At 28.0% G+C, this 24,211-nt stretch overlaps 2 protein-coding genes and 1 non-coding gene across 3 annotated transcripts; 2 read left to right on the top strand and 1 right to left on the bottom strand.

Moving 5' to 3' along the window:
* Window positions 1-2,341: 2,341 nt before the first annotated feature.
* On the top strand, window positions 2,342-2,423 carry TRNAL-AAG (transfer RNA leucine (anticodon AAG)). The gene has a single exon. It is a non-coding gene; the product is annotated as a tRNA-Leu (tRNA).
* Window positions 2,424-6,712: 4,289 nt separating this feature from the next.
* LOC105361968 (epoxide hydrolase 4) lies at window positions 6,713-11,900 on the top strand. The gene is made up of 6 exons (XM_011499291.1): window positions 6,713-7,178; window positions 8,466-8,590; window positions 9,516-9,791; window positions 10,061-10,218; window positions 11,198-11,452; window positions 11,670-11,900. Exons 1-6 carry the CDS (start codon window positions 6,972-6,974, stop codon window positions 11,843-11,845), a joined length of 1,197 nt encoding a protein of 398 aa, XP_011497593.1. The 5' UTR covers window positions 6,713-6,971; the 3' UTR covers window positions 11,846-11,900.
* A 973-nt stretch (window positions 11,901-12,873) lies between these two features.
* LOC105361969 (organic cation transporter protein-like) lies at window positions 12,874-20,958 on the bottom strand. The gene is made up of 8 exons (XM_011499292.1): window positions 20,679-20,958; window positions 19,994-20,097; window positions 18,426-18,580; window positions 18,049-18,217; window positions 17,304-17,626; window positions 13,756-14,060; window positions 13,158-13,294; window positions 12,874-13,087 (listed from the first exon to the last, which is right to left on the bottom strand). Exons 1-8 carry the CDS (start codon window positions 20,949-20,951, stop codon window positions 13,060-13,062), a joined length of 1,494 nt encoding a protein of 497 aa, XP_011497594.1. The 5' UTR covers window positions 20,952-20,958; the 3' UTR covers window positions 12,874-13,059.
* Between the last annotated feature and the right edge of the window lie 3,253 nt (window positions 20,959-24,211).

Raw genomic sequence — 24,211 nt, forward strand, 5'->3', positions numbered from 1 at the left:
CATCGGCCATGGTTTTCGCAGCAATTCTCCCAGATTCTCCCCACTTATCCGCCACTTCTCATTTATTACTTTATCCGATGTAATGTTGGATAATGAAGCGCAAGATTTTATCTTTTTTTACCTAAGGCTTTACGCGCTATTGCCCAGCCGAAGACGTGTCCGTGCCAGGTTTTACGAAGACATTATTTGACTGTTGGCTTGTTCTTCCGCGAAAGTCGGAGACAGATAATGAGCGATAAATTAAACGGAGATATTTATTCTTCGCGTTAACGCTCGAACGTGAATTGCAAAAATCTTTGCCGTAGCTAAACTAAAATGTATGGACGTATTTTTTCAAGTCAAATCGTCTACGCGTAGAAGACGAAATATATATATATATATAAGAATAAATAATGCCGTCCCTTGTAAAATAGAGTGCATACGGCGCATTTAAGAATTAAAGAATCTCTAAAAGAAAATTAAGCTATTCCGTGTATTTACTTTGGGTTATGTGAATTAAGCAAAATACAGAGGAAATGCATAGATAAAAAGAGAAAGCCTGTGTTTATTGTATGCGAAAATCCATATGTGTATGCACGTGGCAAGTATATCAATTGTCCTCTCGACTTATAAGTGTCGCTCGTTCAGACTACCTGACTTATCACATAATATCGAATGTGAAACGCGTAGCAGTGAGAAAAACGATCGTGGAAAAGCTTATTAGGGTCGAAGCTTATTAGCGAATCACTACGTCAACTTCATTCGCCCTATATTGCAATATATAATGCAATACATATTACACGTATCCAAGTCTTCGACTCTAAGATTATAATTAGTAATAATACAGAGCTACTTCTCATCACTTTTGGCACATTTAAATCTAAGCATTTATAAAGGTACTATATAACAAAAAAAAAAAAAAAAATAATAAATAAAAAAATCCTTTTTCAATATGTCAGATACTACAATACGCTTCTATAAGTTATTGCGAGTTTATTTCTTCATTAAATGCTGCACTTCAAAAATAATTCAACAAACAGTTTATGTAGGCAAAATATTATAATATTAGATCGCTTAATGTTTCTACTTATATTGAAATCAAATTTACCAATGTCATAAATGTGCGAAATCAAATATAAGAAAAATATGTTTTTCCACGTTTAGTAACTAACTATATGACCGTATATCTCTATCAAATGCAAAAATATCAAAAAAAAAAAAAAAAAAAAAAAACATTTAATGTAAACATTCATTATTTAAATAATATTATAAGCAAATCGATTTAATTAATTAACATAAATTGTCATATATTGCTGGAATTCCAAGAAAGTTTACTTACAAAAATCACTATTAATATTAATAATCTTATTATTTGAGATGTGGTGACAATCATAAAACTGATGAGCAAAATATTAATATTTACTTATTATGAAAAATAACGCGATATTTATTTACAATACAATATTTATACCTTTTATTCATTTATAATTGTTAATTAATAATAAGCTGTGTCACAGTTAAAATATGGATAGTTCAAGATTCTAACAAACTATAAAGAATGACGTTGTTTTAAAGAAAAATTCGAAAGAAAAAAATAGGAAAATTCATATATTGTCTAGATCATTGCAACATTAAATAATTATACATTTTAGGGAATTAATACGGCATTAATAGTCGTATGAAAATAAAATATTATTTAAATATGTTGATTTATCGCCTACCGAAAAATTATATTTAATTATAATACAAAAGATAAAATGGAGGAACATGACACTAATTTTTTTTTTTTTCATTGAAGCAATAATTATTTATGGAATTTCCTTTATAAAATACTTAGTTACCAACTTGCTATTACTAACACTTGTTGTATTTTAATTTTGATAAGAGAACGAAACAGCAAATCACCTTTGTCATTATTTTCACCCATTACTTTCACCACATCGTTACATTCACTATTGCATATTTCCCAGGCAAATAATTCATAATACAAATAATTCGATAGCCAACGGGATCAGCCCACAAACTGTAATCGTCTTAATATCGAACATAAAACTAAGCCTGTTTAAAGGAAGACCCTGGCGTACTCTATGATACACAATAGACAAAAGTGTTTGTAAGCTTAAATAACACGAAATCGTCATCTCTCTATGTAATTCAATGGCTGTCATAAGCTTATCCTACGCGATGTGATCACCTCATTAATTATCTAATGTCTATTATGACTAAATTCTTATCATACAAAAGATGCTCTACGGAATCTAGCCTCGTACACGAAGCAGCCAATATCAATATTCATACGTAAGAAAAAAATTGATGTACGTTACCGAACGATTGTAGAATAATTGAAAATCGAAGTGACGCGGGTAGCGTGGCCGAGCGGTCTAAGGCGCTGGTTTAAGGCACCAGTCTCTTCGGAGGCGTGGGTTCGAATCCCACCGCTGCCATTTTTTTTTTTGTTTTTTTTTTCATTCTTTTTTCTATTATCATTAATAATATTTTATTGCTCGAAGGAAGTTCGGAAATTCGAGGATTTGTTTAAGAATTCGACAATTTTGCTTGTAAAATCTTTGATAATTTAATATTACGAAATCGGCAATACAGGGATCTGTTTTGGTAGCATTCGATAAGCCATAAGCGTCCCATGCTCTCTTCTTTTTCTAAGGAATAGTATAACAACCGTAGCTACTTGTGCTCCCAACAATAGTGCATTTTTTTTTGTTTGCATTTCGGAAATAAAAATTGGCCTGGCGAAAATCCCTTCATCTTTGAATATAATTACTTTACTGTCTAATGATAATGAGCAAAATTCTAATTGTCTTGGATCAATGCGAATGAATTGGCTGAAGAAAGGGGTCCGATTACATTAAAACGTATATTCATTGACTGTTCAAGCGACTGTTGGAAACAGAATGAATCAAGATTACCAGCAAGAACTTAAAAGGTACTTTATCATTCTTAACGAATGATATAAATTAACAATCATTGTACACTAATGGCATTTATATTTTAAATAACATTACGATGTTTATTAAAAACTTTGACTTTATAAAAGAATATTAAACAAACTTATTTTTTAGTAATAAGAATACACATTTTTAAACATGCGTAATAAAACCGAATAATAAGTAATCTTAAAAAACAATATTTTGATAAAAAGAAAAAATAATAATGTATTATCTTATATTGAAGGTCAACATGCAGTATAAAAATTTCCAACCTATGATGAAATTTACTCATTTTTCTTCGATACATAATTGAACAAAAATAATGTCCATATTCAAATTTTTATTCAAACAATTATTATATGTTTATTATTTTTGCTATTGACGCGATAAATGTATTTGCAATTTTATGATAGTTAATCGTTAGTGGAATGTTTATGACAACATTCGTTTTAAAAGAACGTTATAGCGAATTTCGAACAGATTAAAAGAAACTGGTTTAATATATGAAAAATAAGAAATACATCTGAATTCGTAAAAGAACAAAAAAAAAATCAAATGAACGGATGAATATGTGATTAGGTGCCGCAAAAAATATTCAAAATGCCGAATAATAATAAATATAATTTGTTTTTCAGATTAGAAGTTACGCATGTAATTCAATAAAATATTCATTAATCGATTATTTTCGATATATGAGGAATATATATAATATATACTGAAAGTTTTTAAAGTATCTTTTTATATCATAGATTGATACAAAATCCAATATAATTATATTATTTTATTTAAGATAACTATTTATAAAAATAATATTTCGAGTACTTTCAACAAATAGTACAACAATTCATAAAATCTTATCGACTATTTAAGTATTATATTTACACTTTGTTTTTCCATTTTTCTAAAGATATTATCTACTTACACAAATTCTAAACACAATGTATTATATGAATCTTTAATAATCACGCGCCTGTGTTCGCGTGCGTAATATATTATTGAATGCATAAACAATTGCTTGTAACGTATTCATAAAATTATATAATATATTTCGTAAGATGATGAAATCTTACTCCATCAGTGTCCGAATAAAAGTTATTATAGAACTACATTATATGCCTCATCTCAAACTATTTAAATAATATCGTCAAAATGTTTAATAAATTCGATACATTTCACTAGCGAGAAAAACCTACAAAGAACAATATCAAGGAATTATAATAAACACGAAAAATATTTTAAATAATTACTTATCAAATTTATATTATTTGCGTATAGTGTCGTTAGTAAGATATACTTTAGAAAGAAGAGTATAGTAGTAGTATACGTGCACACGCATACATATATTTGTATCGCATTTTCGATTTTTTATCTTTTGTTTATTACATCTTGACAGAATTTTCATTATTACTTAAATAACGGAACTTGGGAAAAAAAAAAAAATATTACCACATGCACTCTTCAAGTAACATTATTGTAAAAAGTAAATTATTGTAAAATTTAGTATTAAAATTTCTAATCTTATATTACTTGTATATATTAGAAGTTATTTTCAGTTTAATTTATTGAAAAGCATAGAATATGTTACGAAATGCAATAAAGATCGAAATAAATAATATCAAAATTAATTTCATAGATATTAACAGCTCGGCAAATTATACTTTACATTCACGCGATTATCTCATATTTATTAAACATTAAATTACTGCGCGAATATTGTATTGATAGTTGTACCTTAAATCAAATCATATCGTTGTAATTGTGTGCTAATAATAATAAATTGGCTGTAAAAATGAATGATAATAAAAAATTAAGCAATTGGCACAAAATTGTACTTAATTTTTATACATTATTTATTATCCTGTAAAGACTGTAATAATCTCACGAATATTAATCCAAGCCACAAGCATCTTAACGGTGATGATAAATAGTTGTAATTTAAAATTCTCGGAAAATGAAAGTTTTATATACTCCCTCTTCATTCTAACCAATCGTTGCATTAAATTCTGAATATAATTAAACGGCAAGATATTTTTGAAAAATTGTCTAGAACTTTTGCCTGCATAAGCACTTATTTACATTGTTGTAACGTGATGTTTAAACGATAATATAAAATACAGTTTCAATGCACCTCCCCCCAACGAAGCTAAACAACATAAAATCGTGGACAATGAGATTTGCCCCTCACCGTTGATGACACGACATACCAATGTGAATTAGTGTTTGCATTCTACATGAGCATTATCACTTTTACATTGTTCAATGAATTTGTTTCATTAATGGTAAAAACTGCCAAATGTTGCATTTACTTGAATTTTTACATTAAAAATAAAACTAGTTTCTAGTCTCCTTACAAAGCGCGTTTGTAGATTAGGGGAGAATAGTTTTATTCGTTTATTTATTTTTTATTATTTTTTAAAAAATTTTTTTCTTCATCTACATTCTTCATCAACATACAGATTACAAGATATCGTAGTGGACCATCCTATTTTGAAAACATTTCCTTAAATCCTAAAAATATCGCACGAACTATCAAGAAATAACATTACCTTCCTCACCATTGAGCTCCACACTTTATCTCGATATATAAAATCAATACTTTTAATTACGATGTATTCAACAATTCAGAGATTAGATAATCATAATTCAATAACCTATATTGAAATTTCTAAAAAAATCTATCAATTGTCCTCGGCTTCAACGTTCACGCCCGACAAATGAACAAGTCTTTCATAATTTCGATAAATATACAAAAACTTTTCCTTTCCACTCGGCTATTTTTATACAACTCCCAATGAGATATTTTTGATAAGCCCACTGCTACATATGCAGCAGCAGTAGCAGCATTCGAATGTGTGAGTCAACGTGACGTAAATAGCTTTCTTCCCGCGCGCAGACCATTAATACTTTCTACGGAACTCTAAAATCCAAAGTCGTCGTCGTCGCCGTCGTCGTCTTCGTCGTCGTCTTCGTCGTCGTCGTCGTCGTCGTCGTCGTCGTCGTCTTCGTCATAATCGTCATAATCGTCATCGTTGGTCCTTGTCATCGTAGGCCATCCTGCATTTACCACTCCAAACACGAACAAGGTGTTTGTTTTTCCCACCGCATCCTTATCGCCTCGCACAATGAGCAATGCCGGACGCGACACGTCAATGCCAATAACACGCTCGGTGCGACAAATGACGACACGGCTAAGGGCAGCGAGACAATGCACCATCGCCAATATAATCATCGTCAAAATTTGTTTACAGCGTCGTGCTGGTCGGGCCCTTATCGCATGAGTCTCCTCAAGCCCAACGAGGCCCGATAATCGTAGAATGCCGGCTGGCTAGTAATTCTTTTCGCATAAACGGTAAAAACGGCATCCTGACTCAACAGTGCGCTGGACTCTACTCTCGGTTGGCTACGGTCAACAGCTTCTCCCACCATGAGCATCGTCGATGATCCGATCGATGCTGACTCATAGTGAGCCGAGCCTCGGAGGTCGACGTCTGCCGTCGTCCGAGCATCGCGCGCGCGCACGTACGAAGCGAACAATGGTCGGAGCGAGCGGACCCCCGGGCACCTCTGGTGATCGAGGGCATCGGAACCTCGACTCGGCGTTGGTCCCCCCGTCTCAGGGTAATTGCATAAGTACGCCGAGGAGCCCTATCGGCGGGCACATCGAACGAGAGCGCCGACGCGCCTCGACGCGCTTATCTCCCGGTATCGCTCCTATCGTCGATCGCCCTCCTATCGCCGACCCGATGACGGACGCTCGGCCGGAGCTCGGATCTCAGTCGAGGCCGGGAAGCATCAGACACGCCAATCTGTCCTGCCACTGGTTTCCGCGGCGTCGGGGAATATCCGGGGCCGATTATGTAAGTGGGCGGGCCTGCGCCGGCGGCTACGACGTCCTCGCGGGCTTTGCAATGACGTCGGGCTCGAGCGGGCGCTCGTGACTCGCGGTCGGAGGACTTGGGGAATGCGCGGCAGGACGAGGGTCCGCCGCCCTCCCGGCCAGCACTGACCGGCTCACTTATTCGCGCCGATAAAGAGACACGCGGTGTGATGGACATGAAGATCGTCCACGTGTCCATGGGCGAACGCGCCAAGCTCTACTTCCTCTCCCTCGTCTACGGCTGGTACTTGATTGTGCGACGGCTTATGCGATGGGCCTGGAATCCAAATCAGTTCTTCCTGCTTCGACAGAGGGATAATCCGCCCTCGTGCCTGGTTGACAATACCCTCGGCACCCACTCCTATGTCAAGCTCAGGGTAAAGTTCCTAGACTTTCTTACTCGCTACTTTCTTAAAAATCGGCGCGCCACTCGTGCTACGATTTGTAATTAGCGGTCAGACTTTCTTCGTGGCTCATGCGGTCCATTCGTCACTCCTCTAGGATTTGCCAGCAATTGAGATTTATAAGGATTAAAGTTAGGCGAGAGATCGAATGGACCGAGCCGTTCAATTCGACGGTGATTGGGCGCTGCGAGGATAGTGCACGTATTCGTTATCTCTTAACGGAATAAGAAGCAATTTCCAAATAATCGCGTTCAAGCGTAATGTTTAATTCCAACGTGATAGATTTAAAAAACGCTATCCGATTATATTTATGATCGCTGAGGGCGAGCGTACAACAAGTAGTTGTAAAAAAAAAAAAAAAAAAAAAAAAAAAAATAAGAAATTTCGTCTTTGGTTTAGGTGGGAGGTTTTTTTCTTTCTTTCTTTTTTTCTTTAAATATTTTATTTATAAATATTTTAAATATTCTTCACGGGCAAAGTTTAGATATTCGACGAATGTTTGACCTCCGATAGCAAGTGGATACTTAACACACATTAACATGATATTTAAAAGCGTTATCGAGCATCGGGCGATTGATAGCAGCGCTTATTTATTTTCAGCCAGTTTGGCAGACGCGCACGAAGGGTAGTTGGGTATATCCTTTTACAAAGACGATAAATGTCGCCAATTTTTAGATAATCGTGCAATGGAGTAGCGATTTTAAATGTAAGGATCGATTAAAGAAAATGTGTTTGTTAATCTATTATAAAGACAAAAATATGTTTACTCGGGCGTCGAAGAGTTAGCGGCTAAATAGTCTCAGTCTTCGTTAAAGATAAACAAACACAAATCAACTAGAGATAATTAGGATAGCGCAACTCTGCTTTATTAAATATTTAGAGAATATTTATGACATTATTTGTGATTAGAGAATGGATTGTTTTCTTTTCAATCTTATCAAGTACAATCGATGTATTGTTGAGTGTCATATCAGCATCTCTATTGGCATTCGAATTGTTCCCGTTAAAATTCAACTGTTCAACGTCGTGTGCCTAATTAACACAAAATTGTCGTATATGTATAATCGATCCATAAAAATTACATTGCACACCAATTTATGTACAATTCTTCTTTTTATTTGACGTGGATTCGACAATGCAACGAGCATGAAAATCTTCATAAAAGCGTGAAAGTCAAGTCGGTCAAATCTTATTGACTATGTCGGATTGGCTAACTTTAGAGAAAAACTTGACATTTATCGATACTTTTTCATTTTTTAGGGTATCAAATTTCATTACGTAGAAGCAGGCTGTAAAGAACATCCGCTTCTTTTGCTTTTACATGGATTCCCAGATTGTTGGTTATCGTGGAGAGAACAAATTCCAGTTCTTTCACAACATTACAGGTATGATACTATTTATTATTTAATTATTGCTTTTATTTCAAGCCATTTTATTTCAAGGTTATATATTAAAACAACGACAACGACAACGACAACGACAACGGCAACGACAACAAGAAGAAACAAACGAATTTTTATTAACTCGTATTAATCAATTATTATTAAAAGAATAGTTCTATTAATATTGTATTGTCAGAAAAAATATGTTTAATCGTGTAATTTATACCAAACGTTTGATTATTAGTTTAATGATAAAAGGATGTTAAAATTTGTATCGGCTATCTTCAACGAACAATACAGAATAACCGATATTTTACACAAATTTTACCGGTTACAGCTCGCGATACTCATTGTTATAAATTTATTTTTACTTTACGAAGTGTGACTAGTGTCACGAGTGCCGATCGTTTAAATTTCTTAATTATATTTTACGGATTAAAGAACATGAGTAGAGAATAGTAGTTTCAGACAATTTATTCTGAACTTTGGTCATTTTATAGCAAATGAAACGCGATACAATTATATTTTCACTATTACACTCACTTTAATCCATTTTCACTTTACGAATCTCAAACAATCTATAAATAATAGTGTGCACATTGCATTGATTTCGAAAAACAAAGGAATGTATTAAAAAAATGTGGATAATATTAATAACACACAAATGGTAAATGTAAACGCTCGATTATTAATGGATTATATATTAATAAGTTTACATGAGAATTAATATTCATGAGTCATCCGAATCATTATCATCGAATCATGATAATAATTATTCTTCCTGATTTAACATTGAAATGAGAATAGCCTCGTGTCTATCGGAAAAATTCTTCTTTTTGCAAAATTGTCATCTAGACATTGTGTTAAAATACACGAAGTTACATATGAAATTCACTTTTTGATAGTAATATTTTTTACTTTATAACAGAGTTGTAGCATTGGATTTAAAGGGTTTTGGCGATAGCGATAAGCCTTCGAACAAACGCTCCTACAAGATAGAGACTCTCATTGACGAATTGAAGCAATTTATTTTTGCACTGGGAGCGAAAAACTGTAGTATAATCGGTCACGATTTAGGTGGTCTTTTAGGATGGTACATGACTGCAATACACGATGATGTAATATGTAGATTTATTGCCATTTCTAGTCCACACCCGAACGTTTATTGGAATGGTAAATCTGGTGAAACTGTTTTCAGTCGCAAGTAAGTTTACTTTCATATCAATAAGCAAAGATAAATGATGATTTAGCATTTGATTGGTCGAGTACAATAAATTGATCGATAACATCGATAACAAATTTAATAACGCAAATGAATAGCTTTCTAATTAATGCAATTAAGTTTTGATGTTGAACAAATCGCTATAGATGATTATCGAATCATATATATGTATGTATTTTCAAGTTTTTAGGCCATTAAATCTAAGAAGATGAACAATTTCTTAATGTGAATAATTTAATTATATATTTTAGATGGATGCATTTTAGTAGGCTACCATTTCTACCAGAAATAGATGTTTTAAAAGAAGATCTTTCAGTAATCAATGACACGTTTAAGCATCTAAACAAAAGCGAACAGGAAAAAAAGAATGTTTACGTTGAGGCTTATAAATACACCTTCAGCAGAAAAGGTATATACTTCCATTATTATAAATATGCTTAATTTAACTTTGATTAAGCATTCACAAACAATATGCATACATACATACATACATACATACATACATGCATACATACATACATACATACATACATACATACATACATACATACATACATACATACATACATACATACATACATACATACATACATACATACATACATACATACATACATACATACATACATACATACATACATACATACATACATACATACATACATACATACATACATACATACATACATACATACATACATACATACATACATACATACATACATACATACATACATACATACATACATACATACATACATACATACATACATACATACATACATACATACATACATACATACATACATACATACATACATACATACATACATACATACATACATACATACATACATACATACATACATACATACATACATACATACATACATACATACATACATACATACATACATACATACATACATACATACATACATACATACATACATACATACATACATACATACATACATACATACATACATACATACATACATACATACATACATACATACATGCATACATAAACGTGATATTTATATATAATATATATATAATTTTGATATTTCTAGCTACTGATTACAAAAATATAAAATTATTGTTTATATTAAAATTAGAGGAAGACTTTTTTTTTGTTGTTGTTGCTGCTGATATTTTTATATAATATTGAACTTCAAAATCCCGTAAAAAGCAATTTTTAACTTAATCTTTAAACGCTCAACAAGTTAAAGTATTAATATACAAGTGCATAATTTTTTACGAGCTAATATATATATATATATATATATATATATATATATAAATTATATATTTACTAAAAGCGGTGATAATGACATACTAAAAGCGTTGATAATGACCATGATAATCAAATAAAATATTTTTAGAGGATTGGACTGGACCAATTAATTATTATCGAAATCTACCATACACGAGACTTGGCACAAATAATAATCAACAAATAGCCATAAAATCACTTTTAATAGTTGGAAATTCTGATCCTTCTGTTTCATTAGAAAGTATTGTACAAAGTACTGAATATGTAGAGAATTTTAATGTTAAAATTGTCTCGGAAGCTGGTCACTTTCCACATCAAGAGAATCCCAAATTAGTGAACGAGGCAATTATTAAATTTCTCGTTGGTATGTAGATTTTTCATTGATTAACAACAGTCAATACCATTAACGTGTTTAATAACAAAATTTTAATTATAAAATTATACAAATTGCGCAATTTCTCAATATCGTATATTGCAACTATACGAATAAAATTTTGTTGTATAAATAAGCACTTATAATATTCCAAACTATTAATCTATTATTATAATTGCATTAATAATACAAACTATTTATATTTAAGGTTATCCAGGTCTGGAGAAAACACCATCTAAAAATATTGTCTCTTCGTGGTTAGGATCTTTCAGCACCACTGTGATGTATGGGAATCAGATGTTTAATGCAGTGCATAAAAAAACTCATGGAGTTGTTAATGGTTTTCCGAGTAAAATGCTTTACTTAGGACAGACAAACACGTAGAGATAAATTGTAATTTAAGAAGAAAAAATCGGTTATTGGAAATATTAAAAAAAAACAAAAAACAAAAAAACAAAAAAAAAATATTATGTACTACTTTTAAGGTATACAAACTATGATTATAATGTATAATTCTACCTTGTTCTTGGTGAATATATCAATTAAAAAAACTATAAAATCGAAATAGGAATTTTAAATTACGAATTACAGTGTCATTGTAGTTATGAAATTAATTTCTTGATCATACATAAGTGTAAAATAGTTTTATAAATTCAAATCTAAGGAATTTTTACTATTATAGCGTTAATTAATCTATTACACTGTATATTCATATGTTTAATCTAAGACAATAATTTTGTACTAGTGGTAAAGATAGTGATTAGTGGCTTTTTCATGCTTACATTTCTTTGTACTTTCGATTTATTAAATAGCAAGTTACTAACAAGTATTTGAATTAAATATCAAGAATTAATGATACATTTTCAATAATTAGTGATAAATATGTAACATAAGCCTTGGCTGAAAATTTATGGAATAAGAGTTGTGAACAACATTATAAATTATTTATAAAACTCCTAAAATATATGATGCATTCCGCAACAAATATTTATGATACTAATTACTCTTGATTCTTATTATTTAAAATTTAATTGATTCATTGACATATATTTAATAATTAATGTTAAATACTATCTATCATTAATATTTATTTAATTGAAAGATATGAAAGTAATAGCAAGTAATGTGATTATAAATGTCGATTTAAAACAAAATTGAAAATGTCACTATCCTATGACGAATTAATAATAATGTGCAAAGACTGTTTGAAATATAATTGCGTGTAATTTATACTAAATTATAATAAAAACTTAAATAACTATATTATGATATGTAAGTATTTATTTTTAATAAACATCAGAATTGTTATAATAAATATACATAACTTTCAATTAAAGTACCTATTGGAATTTCATGTTTAAATATATAAAAATACTATATAATCTATAATGGATAAAATTTCATGTCTTACAATTACACTTAATGATACAAAATATTGTATATGCAAAACCAATAAATATAAATAAAATGTGAATATTTGTTACAGGATGTGAGTTGATTGTTTGACGATTAATGTCAATTTATAAAAATGTTGTCAGTCTGTTTATGACAAACGCTTATTCAACAAATTAATGAAAATCATTGGTCGGCAAGAAGTTTCAAGGAGTATGTTTTCCGGACGTTTTCCTACACATATAAAAATTTCATATTATGATTTGTATAATTCTAATCTAGAAAGTCGACAATCGCTACTCACTTTCCAAACTTCTCACCATCTTCGATCGTTTCTGGTAAGTCACAATTCATTGTTTCTGGTAGCAATAAACAAAGACAAGCTCCGATTATCAATCCAATTCCAAATAAAAATGGTGGCAGCCACGGCTGTATATTACCCTATTAACATTAAACGTTGCTAATCAAAATTTCGTTAAATGATAAGTAAATTTAAATTATTTCAACGATGTGGAATATTTATCCAATAAATTAGTAATAAAAATATTAGATTAATAATAAATATTTGGAGCTGTTTCAAATAAAAATTTTTTAGAGACTGTAGAGAAAATTTATAAAATTGTTGATAAAGAGACGTGACGTTCGATTAGTTAAAAATATCCGGCGAATTAGCTACGCATAAAATCAATAAAATTGATAAATAATCTACATATTTCGCAATCGGAGAGTATCAATTGCCAAATGGGCAACAAAAAAAAAAAAAAAAAAAAATAAATAAATAAATATAAAAATTAAGTCCAATTAGTCCCTTCGACAGTATCCACTTATATTTTTTGTAAGAATAAATTCATTCAATAAAGTCATGTAAACATCGTAAAATAATGAAATTCCGTGTTGATTACCATAGTTGCGATATAAGGTGCGATCATACTGCCGATTCTGGCGCAGGTGCTGCCGGTGCCGACGCCAACATTCCTCACCACCGTGGGAAATACCTCGCTGCTGTAGAGATAAATAGTCGGGAAGGATATGGACATGCCGGCGATGCCAATTGCTGCCAAGGTCACGCGAATCGTCGGGTTGTCGAACAGCATTATCAGGAGGAGTACAGTCCCGGAGACTGTGCACGCACCAATGAGGATGCGGAGTCGCGAGACACGAGATATCAGATAAAGAATGACAATTGTGCCAGGAATCTCGACCGCCGCTGCCAACATTTCCAAAAATCGATGGGTGTAAGAGGACTTTTCGTGTGGTCTATCCGAGATCTTCCCTCGCCCTCTCCGTCGCATTTAACTCTTAATCATAAATAGCATGTGCCCGAGAGAATAGCCAAGCACATTTCCACTTGCAACTTTAATGACACCATATGATTTAGTGAATTTTCTCACCGTTACAACTGTTGTTTATGTATAATGAAAAGCATAATATGGTTAAACTTTTTGCAAATCAATACGCGAAGTTCAATTCAATTTTCCTATGTTAAAACGATTCTATAGGGCATTAGTATTTTTAATCCACTCAATGACTAAAATAATCGAATAATCTACATTTCTTGTATTTTTCCATTTTTATTTACTACTCCAAACTATTTCAATAAAAATTCATTAAAACTCTGAATTATAAATGAGTATAAAAAAAATATTTTAAGCTTTACTTGTATCTTTCATTCGTTATCCTAGCTCGTTTCATATTCACATTTGAGATTGATTATTTAATTATAGAAATTAAATAAATAATAAAATTAAATTAGTGAGTAGAAATTGTGATTTATATAACTGAACTTTAGTATAAGGAATATTTGTACGTAGAATATATAATATATATATATATATATATATATATATATATATATATATATATATATATATACATATATACACAAAAGGATGAATATATAAGGTAAATTAATTTTTTATAATTTATATGATAAATTAATGAAGAATAAAAATTTTTTTTAATTCATTAAACTGTATTACTAATAGGATGCTGTTAATGCTAATAGGATAGAAAAAATGTACTTATTATTGGAATGAAAAAAATATTAATGATATATTAATCGATATATCACTTACGCTCATATATTTTTTATATATTTTTTACTTAATATTTTTTATATTTTTTACTTAAAATTTTCTAATAAACTATCTTATTGCTAATACTGTAACGAATGAAATCAATACAAAGTTAAAAACAATGCTCATGTATATTAAATCACAATATCGTGGTAAATTTGCAATTTAAATACATAAAATTAATATATCATTAACTCCGATGTTTAATCAAATATCATCTTGTTATTTTTATATAGAAGGATCATTCATATATTAGTAACTAATTGATAATCTTGAAATGATTTTTTTATACAAATAATCAATATTTAGCGTATGATAATAAAAAAGTTTCTGTTAATTTAAAATGTTGCTATCGGGAAATCGATAAATATAACGAATGCAGAAAAATTTTAATATTTGTAATTTATACTGGACATTATTAATTTAGAGTTTTACATGACATTTCTGTTTCACAATTAGAGTGTAAATAGCTTAGAACGTGATTAGACTAAAAATTAATAATATAAAAACAATTTAAATTAAATAAAAAATGTCAAAATGTGGATATTGTGCAGAAATATCAGATATTTCAAATATTTTGAGAACAATCGTATCTAATACTTGAAGTATATATAGTCAATATATATAGTAAATATAGTTATCTTAAGTATTTAAGAATATTATTTATAATTTTTAAATAAACAGCTCAATTGAAAAAGTATGAAAATAAATGTAGATAACATTTTTATGCTAAATTTCCCGTATCAAATGCAATACTTTTTAGAACATTGAATATTAATAGTTAATATCTCTTACTGCATGTAATCTATCGAATTAGTTAAAATAAAAACAAATCTGTTTTAAATTTAGAATTTTTATATACATGATTTTCTATAAATATACATCGTTTTATTAAATTATTAAGAACAAAAAATTAAATGAATAACAAAATTTCAAGGTATAATTTTGTATTTAAATCAACAATATATTACCCGATATATACATATATATATATATACACAACACACGCCCTGATATAAATGTATAAATATAGAAATGAATAAATATATACATGCACACGTGCATATGTAACTGCATATCTATGAATGCATGTATGCACGTACGTTCGTGTGCGTGCGTGCGTGTGTGTGTACGTACGTACGTACGTATGTATGTGTTTACTGATTCAAATGATTCATATATAAATATAACATTTAACGATAACTGAAATCATTATCAAATAATATTAGACAGCCCTTTTAAATAATGACCCCCAGCAAGATATTTAAATAGGAATTCACAGAATAATAATTTTCACAAATTGTTTGATTTGTTCCGATACTTTACTTTAACAAATTGAAAAACAATCAAACGAAAATTTGATGAACGGTTACAATTTGAAACAACGGATACTTATGATTTTCACAGATTGTAAAAACTTCAATAATGAACATATCTTATCGTGAGTGCATTGAAACATTCTATTAAAATAAAAAAAAAAAATGTTTTAGGTCCTTTGTTATTCCTTATTTATTTTTTATCATTATAATGTGAATAGCAATAGAAAAGTATATTTTTAAGTTTTTTTTATTTATCTTGCGGTTTTTGATGACAAAAGTGTATGTAACAAAATTAATAGCATTCACATTATTCGTTAAATTTAATGGAAAATAGAATAAATATCTTACAAATAACTTCAAAATTTACGTAAAAATATTAAACTTTTTAATGAAAAAATATTAAATATTTCTTATCTCTGCGTTTCACTTAGTTTTGCAGAAAAAACTTTTTTGTTAAATTTATATAATGAAAGTAACTTTAATGTACAAAACTCATTATATTACACGATTAAAAAACTTAAGTTACAATGTTTAATATAAAAATTTTCATTTATAATAAACTATTTTTATAATTATTATAACGTGAAATAATTTAAAATAAGATTTCTGGACGTTTTTTTCTTTTTATCTTTTAAAACCTATCGTAGCTTAATAATACATACATATTAATTAATCTAAGAATTTACATACTTTTCTCAAAATAAATTTCTACAAATAATACTGAATACTGAAATTAAATAATTCTATGTTATAAATGAAATTGAATATAAATAATTCTACATTTTAATAGAATAATTTGCGAAAGAAAAATAAATATTTCAGCTCTATAAATAGTTTTAACAGTAGCCGTTAATCCAAATCCTTTTATATGTTGACATATATATATATATATATATGTGTGTGTGTGTGTATAATTTATTGACTTTATTCAATTTATAAAAAATTACATAATAAATAATAAATTTAACGAAATATATAGCCTCTGATATACGTAGTGTAAAAATTTATAAACTTTTGGTGAAACATTTTGTATTACAATTAAAGGGTAAGTATTACCTGATACAGCCGTGTTAATAAAAATATTTCCATCTAGTTGACCCATATATTGGGCTAATCCAAAGAAGCACATTCCGCTGACAAACCAATTGACACACACGCAAATTGTTTTCACACGAAGATTTGGCGTTCGAAACAAATGAGTCACGTTGTACTTCTGGTCTTGATCACCTTGTAATTTCGTTTGACTGCGATGTTCATTAATTACCTCTGTAACGTTGCTTAAAGGAATTCTATTCTTCTCTGCGGCTTTAGTGAGAATAACTTCTGCATCGTTTATTTTACCAACCGCGAGCAACCATCTTGGTGATTCCGGAACAATCCTAAGATCGTTTTTAAAAAAAAAATTAACCATTGGAATACAAAAATATTAGAATAAATATGTTTATTCTCGCCGTGCAAGATATTTGTTATTTTTAGTATATAGAAACTTAAATAAGATATAAATAATGTTCATTTATAATTCTATCATATCTTAGACCAAGATATTTCATAAATAAAATCATCAATCGATAATAGTATATTTTTTAATTATTCAAGATCATATTTTCTAAAAAGATGCACGTTAATCAGAATTTATTGCATCACTTTTAAGTTAAGCATATATCAATCGGGATATATTTAAGTCACTTGTTCACCATCAACAGAACAGAGAGTGCTCGGCATTTATGGGATTCTATAGAAGTATTATAGAGCCATCGGTGCAAGTAATTTGTATTAAATAAATGTTGGAATATCCACTTACCAATAATACGAAAGTAAGAAAATCGGTGGTATAGAGACGGCCATTTGAAATCCATACCATGTTCGTGTCAAATAAGATATTAAGGGATTCAAAAGAAAGCCTATCAAGAAAGGTACGTGGAAGAGAACTGATAACATAGAACGCCATTTCGGACCCACAATTTCCATGACTGAAATTTAACATTAGCATATTAAATGAGCATTTTAAATAAAATTAAATTAAATTGGCATATTAAATTCAATGTTAATTTTATTGTGTATTGTGAAATTAAAATAGCTATGTATAAAAAAAAAGGAAATAATAATAATAATAAAAAAATTTTTTAAAATAAATAAAAATAACAACAACAAAATTAGATAAAATAATTGAAAACTTACGTAAAACGAAACTAACAAGCATAGTACCTCCAGTAGCTACGGCGGAAATAAATTTAAATGTTAAAAATAATTCGTACCATGGGGAGAATACAGTCAACAATCCGAACACGGATTGTAATAATATTGCAATCATCAAAGGAATCTTTCGTCCAATTCTAAAATCGCCAAATAAGGTATTAATAGATTAAGTGTATATTCACTTCGAAAAATTACTGTAATCATTCATCCTTTAATATTCAAGTATTTTACAACTTTTTCTTTTTACTAAATATGCTTTAAGCTTTCACGGATATTCAGAAATTTAAATGTTCGTGTCACTTATGATTAGCATTGGAATATCTATTAAATTTTCATTTTAACGCAATTTCTTGCTCTTTAAATTCTCAAAATTTTCAAGAAATTTTGTCAAAATTGTCGAACACATTTTTTTTTTTTTTTTTTTAAATAAATTTAAAAACAAAAAAAAAACAAAAAAAAAAGAAGAAAAAATTGTCTCTGAAATTTAGGAGAATTCATGTTTACACATGGAATATATTGTTATAACAATGACAATAATAATCGCGTGTCTTCTATCATACAAATTTTATTAAATATGAAATAATTTGTAACATTATTAAAAATTACAAAAATTATGCTGTTACATCAGCAAAAAAGCGATTTGACACATTCTATTAATATTTAAAAACATAATTTTATTTTATAAATCAACAAGTTTTCCTCTTAATAGTTCATATAAATAATTTAATGATTAAATATAAAAATATAATAATAAATGATCATTAAATGATAGTTAAAATAGCTTAAATCGTTTATCGTATTATCTAATAATAAAGTCTCATTGTTTCATGCTTTAAGGACAATAATAATAATAGCTTCGATTAAGTTTCAATTATTGAAACTTCATATTATACAATTTTGGAATCATTATATAATAAAATATGATAATATAATAGTAATGTAATGATGTAATAACCCTTGTCATTTTATTATCAATTTCACATAATTTGAAATATAAAAAATTATTAAGCATTATTCAATGTAACTTTTATTTTTCGAGCAAATTTTTTTAATTTATCGATAAACTACTATTTATTTTTATAGAATTATTACTTATATAGCTGCGATATTAAAAAAAAAAAAAAAAAAAAAAAAAAAAAAAAAAACGTAACATTGTTATGTTATTGATATGACTAGTTGGTAATTATGTTAAATGAAGCATTTAAATTTTTAACTATCGTTTCGGTAGAATTTTTTTTTGTTTTTTGCAATTACTGAAATAATATTTTCTTGAAGTTCTACTTTATTATACTTTGCGCTTAATGATTAGTTTTGAAAATATTCCATGAGAATTGCATGATTTATTAAAAAAAAAAAAAAAAAAAGGCTAAAATCAAGAAATAATATTAATTAAATAATATAATTATTTTAATACTTATATATATTTGCAAGAATTGAAAAATGAAAATACATAAATATCAATTTTACAATGCAGTTAAATGTATTATTTATAAAATACCAGTAAATGAAAGGATTAACGAGTATAATATTTATATAGAATATAAATTTACCTGTCCGACATTGCGCTGAAAATCATATTACCCATTAAGACTCCTAACATTGTACACGATTGAGCAAAATTTGCGAGTTGTTCTCTGTCACATACCAAATTCCACTGAAATGTCATAGTTTAGTTATATTTAGTATATAAAAGAATAATAATTCATATAATCAAACTAGTTTTCTAAATAAGTAAATCACTCGTTTATTAGTTCGATAAAATAAGTATTGGCTTTTAAAATCTGGCATTAAGTGGATAAAAAAAACCATGTATATATATATATATATATATATATATATATGTATTTATGTCATTGAATTATCAATTATTTAAAATGAATGAGTTATGTAACATTGCTATCACATTAACTCGGCAACTTAACCGTTTCTGTTTTTGTTTTATTAGAAAAGAATTTATTTCTGTAATACAAAAATCATAAACTATAATATAATAATTATTATTGGCAAATATGAGACTGGACTGATGATTAATTACCAGAAAGATATCAAATAATTTCGTATTTGATAACGATTTCAAGGTTGAAATATAATATGCAATTGCGTAACATCGTGATTATAAGTTCTGTCCCAACGATTAATTGTCCGTGCCAATATGTGCAAATTAAAAAATGTCAAATCCAATTTCGAGATGAGAAACTCCGCTTAATTCTAACGCAAACAAAATGATTAAGCAACCTGTGTAATTATGGTCTCGCGGAAGATGCTTCTGTCGTAATGGAAATCCGTGCATTTTTCCATACTGCCATTGCCTACATTGACGTGGCATCTTCTGAACATCGTCTCATTGTCGGCGGCAATTGGCGAGATGCAGGTGAAGTTCACGGGCGGTGCCAGGAAAATTATCGATAGCTGATGCCACGCGACCGGGAATTTTACGAGGGAGAGAGCTACGGCGATGACGATGTGCCAGGGTCCGAGGGTTCCCATGGCATTCTGCACGAGATCCATAGGGCCTTTACCTGCCAATTGCATACAGTTTTTACTTTTTTTGCCCTTTTATAGATCAAATATATACCAAATAGAGATAGAACAATGTAAATTTTTAATTAATTAATTAGAATTTAAATTAACGCCGGATTAACATCTGCACAACTAACGTTCCATAAAAATTATATTTCATTTAAATAAACCTGAAATAATAAATAATACAATTTTTTATTCAACATACCCTCTAAGCTAATTATACGAAAGCATACCATAATTATTCACAATAACTGCATTTAACCTCGATGTTCGTTTTAAATTATATACGATTGGGAAATCCGAATAAAATTTTAAATTCATAATTCTCATAAATTCTCGAGATCATTGGTGCCTTTGTGGTTTTACTCAAAATTATTTAACTGGAGAATCGATTGGTCTCATATACTGTTATTTTTATTCTTTGTGTTACGTACATTTATAATAATAATAATAATAATAATAATAATAATAACAACAACAACAACACCGAAGGCTAAGTCTAGAATAACTTCATTCAATAGAAATATAGTATTGGCATTTTTTTTAATGTCATCAAGATGAAACTTTTTCATTTTTCTGTTAAAGTATATAGTTCAATGATGATTTATATAAAAATTATGTTTTCATAGAAATATTACATATTATTATTTTTTCTCAATAATTTTTAATCTAAAATGTATCATAAACTGGATCGAACATCACTATTAATGTATAAATTAATTGACTACAGCATTTAGTACATTTACAATAAGTATTTTTATAATAATCAGATGATTAACATTAATTTTTTTTTCTCGCAGATTTTAATATAGAAATGTAGACGATAAATTAATTATTTTTATTTTTTCAAAACTCATTATTGGCAGGGCATTTTTAACTATTCAAGCTTAACTGACGAAACAAACATTTAGTATCAAATATTCGATATAAGTAATAAACATATATCAAACACCTCGATTTAACATCAATTTTACTCTTAGTAGTGCACTCTAAATAGTAAATCACCTTAAAGATTTATAAATATATTTTAAAGAAGCTATTAAATACAAATTATAAGTTAATTAGTTAATTATGAATGATTAATTTTGTATAATCCAGTAGCTTTTAAAATAAACAATTTAATTGATTTGAATATTATTATCGGTAGTACTGGAAAAAACAAAATTTCTTCAATCTATCTCTATTTTAGTTTTTAGTAATATATTAATAAATTCGATCTATTTTTATGTTATGATACAAAAAAAAAAAAAAAAAAAAAAAAAAAAAAAAAAACTCTGGTCGGGCACAGATAAATTTTTATCATTTTATAAATAATGAAAAATATGTATTTTATTGACCTTATTTTATTATGCTATTTACAATTTAAAATAAACATTTAAAGTAATTATATTTTAATAAGAAATTCACATAGGAAATAGACATTAAGATTACGATACAATTGCTTAACTAAAAAGAATTTTTACTAAATATTCTAAACGGTTTTAACGAATATTCGGCTGTTATAAGTAATGGAAAAAGTACATGCAACTTATATGTTATACAAACTATTATACGTAAAATGATTTTGATTTATTTTAAAATCCATTAATTAAAAAAATAGCAAATCACCATACCAATATGTAGAATAAAACATTATTTATCAACGTTATTGTAAAACTTTGAAACATAATTCTGTGATATAATAATGGTATAATAATAATTGTATACAAAAATTCTTGGAAAATTTTTAACGCTCATTTTACATCAAAGACAAAGTAATAAAATTTATGCATGATATAAATAATGAATCGATGTGGTTTTAAAATTTTTAATTTCCATATTTCTTTATATTAACACTGATTTTTAACAAGTTTAACCGTTAAAATTCCAAATAACTTAGGATAAACGTAAAATAAAAACACTATCTAATCTTATATAATCTATTATCTACAATAAAATAGTTATACATTGATAAATTTTCATAACAAATTAAGTACTAATTCGAATGTACTTATATCATTGTATTATTAATATTATTGTAATATTAATATAATTTTTTATATTTTCTTTTTATTTAAGAGATAAAATATATTTAACTATAACATGTTCGTTATATTCCTATCAAATTCAAAACTAAACATTTATTTTTCTAATAAGTATAAGTAAACACTATAAAAGAGTATAAAACATGCGAAACATTAAATTATACATTATATTCAAATGACAGATTATATATAATTTGTATAGCATAAAAATAATTGAATAAAAGCAATAAAGAAAGATATGCAAATGAAAAAAAAAAAAAAAATAATAGATATATGCAACGATAGAATTTTTTCTGCGTAAATTCAGTTCATTTTTAAATATAAAGGATCTAAATTAAACATAATTATAGGCATCGGTAATTTGAATTTGATAGCAATTGTACGATTATAAATGATAAATTAAAAAATAATTTAATTATTAAAATACTGTTAAAATAAGCAAATCCTTAAGAATTAACAATTATAAATTATATAAATATTGTATAAATAACTAAATTAATCAAAAAAAGGTACATGAAATTTTACTTAGTAAATATTTGATAATTAAAGCTGTAAAAGCTATTAATAGGCAAAATAATAAGAAATGCAACGATGTGAATATACAACTGATGTTGAAAGTTGATGAATGATATATGTTGTGTTTATCCAATGTGCTATTATACAAATAGAAAGTAAATTTAGATAATTATAAATTATATATTTTTACAAAATAAATTTTTTCATAGTAATCTAAGCAATAAATACAGTGATACAATTAATTTATAATTTTATGAAATATCTATAAAAAAAATTAATGAATAAACACTCTGTATAAATAAATAAATAATATAAAAAATAATATTAAAAGAAAGATGTAAAAGTAATTTTAAATCAAACATCTGTACATTTGTACGTATGAATTTTTCAAATATATTTGTATTTTTGTAAATTATATATATATATATATATATATATATATATATATATGAAAGAGAATGTGAAAAATGAATAAATTTTCTAATAAAATCAAAGCTGAACCTCGTAATAGGCAAAATTAAATTATAATATAGCTTTTACAGCTTTAATATTTACTTGGAGTGAAAATTATAAAAGTTGTAAAAATTAAGTACATTATGAAATATTAAATTTTATTATGTTTATTAAATCAAAAGCTTAAATAATAATAATAATAATAATAATAATATTAATAATAATAATAATAATAATAATAATAATAATAAT

This window comes from Ceratosolen solmsi, unplaced genomic scaffold (genome assembly GCF_000503995.2).
Source record: "Ceratosolen solmsi marchali unplaced genomic scaffold, CerSol_1.0 scaffold2, whole genome shotgun sequence".
Lineage (NCBI taxonomy): Eukaryota > Metazoa > Arthropoda > Insecta > Hymenoptera > Agaonidae > Ceratosolen > Ceratosolen solmsi.

Bases quoted from the DNA above. Each gene is read 5' to 3' on its own strand.
- LOC105361969 (XM_011499292.1), bottom strand. From the start codon at position 20,951: ATGGATCTCGTGCAGAATGCCATGGGAACCCTCGGACCCTGGCACATC. The intron at 17,627-18,048 runs GTAAGTGGATAT...AAACGATCTTAG, and splicing joins TTCTTACTTTCGTATTATTG to GATTGTTCCGGAATCACCAA. The intron at 13,295-13,755 runs GTAATCAACACG...TAATGTTAATAG, and splicing joins CACCTTATATCGCAACTATG to GGTAATATACAGCCGTGGCT.
- LOC105361968 (XM_011499291.1), top strand. From the start codon at position 6,972: ATGGACATGAAGATCGTCCACGTGTCCATGGGCGAACGCGCCAAGCTC. The intron at 8,591-9,515 runs GTATGATACTAT...ACTTTATAACAG, and splicing joins GTTCTTTCACAACATTACAG to AGTTGTAGCATTGGATTTAA. The intron at 11,453-11,669 runs GTATGTAGATTT...TTTATATTTAAG, and splicing joins AATTATTAAATTTCTCGTTG to GTTATCCAGGTCTGGAGAAA.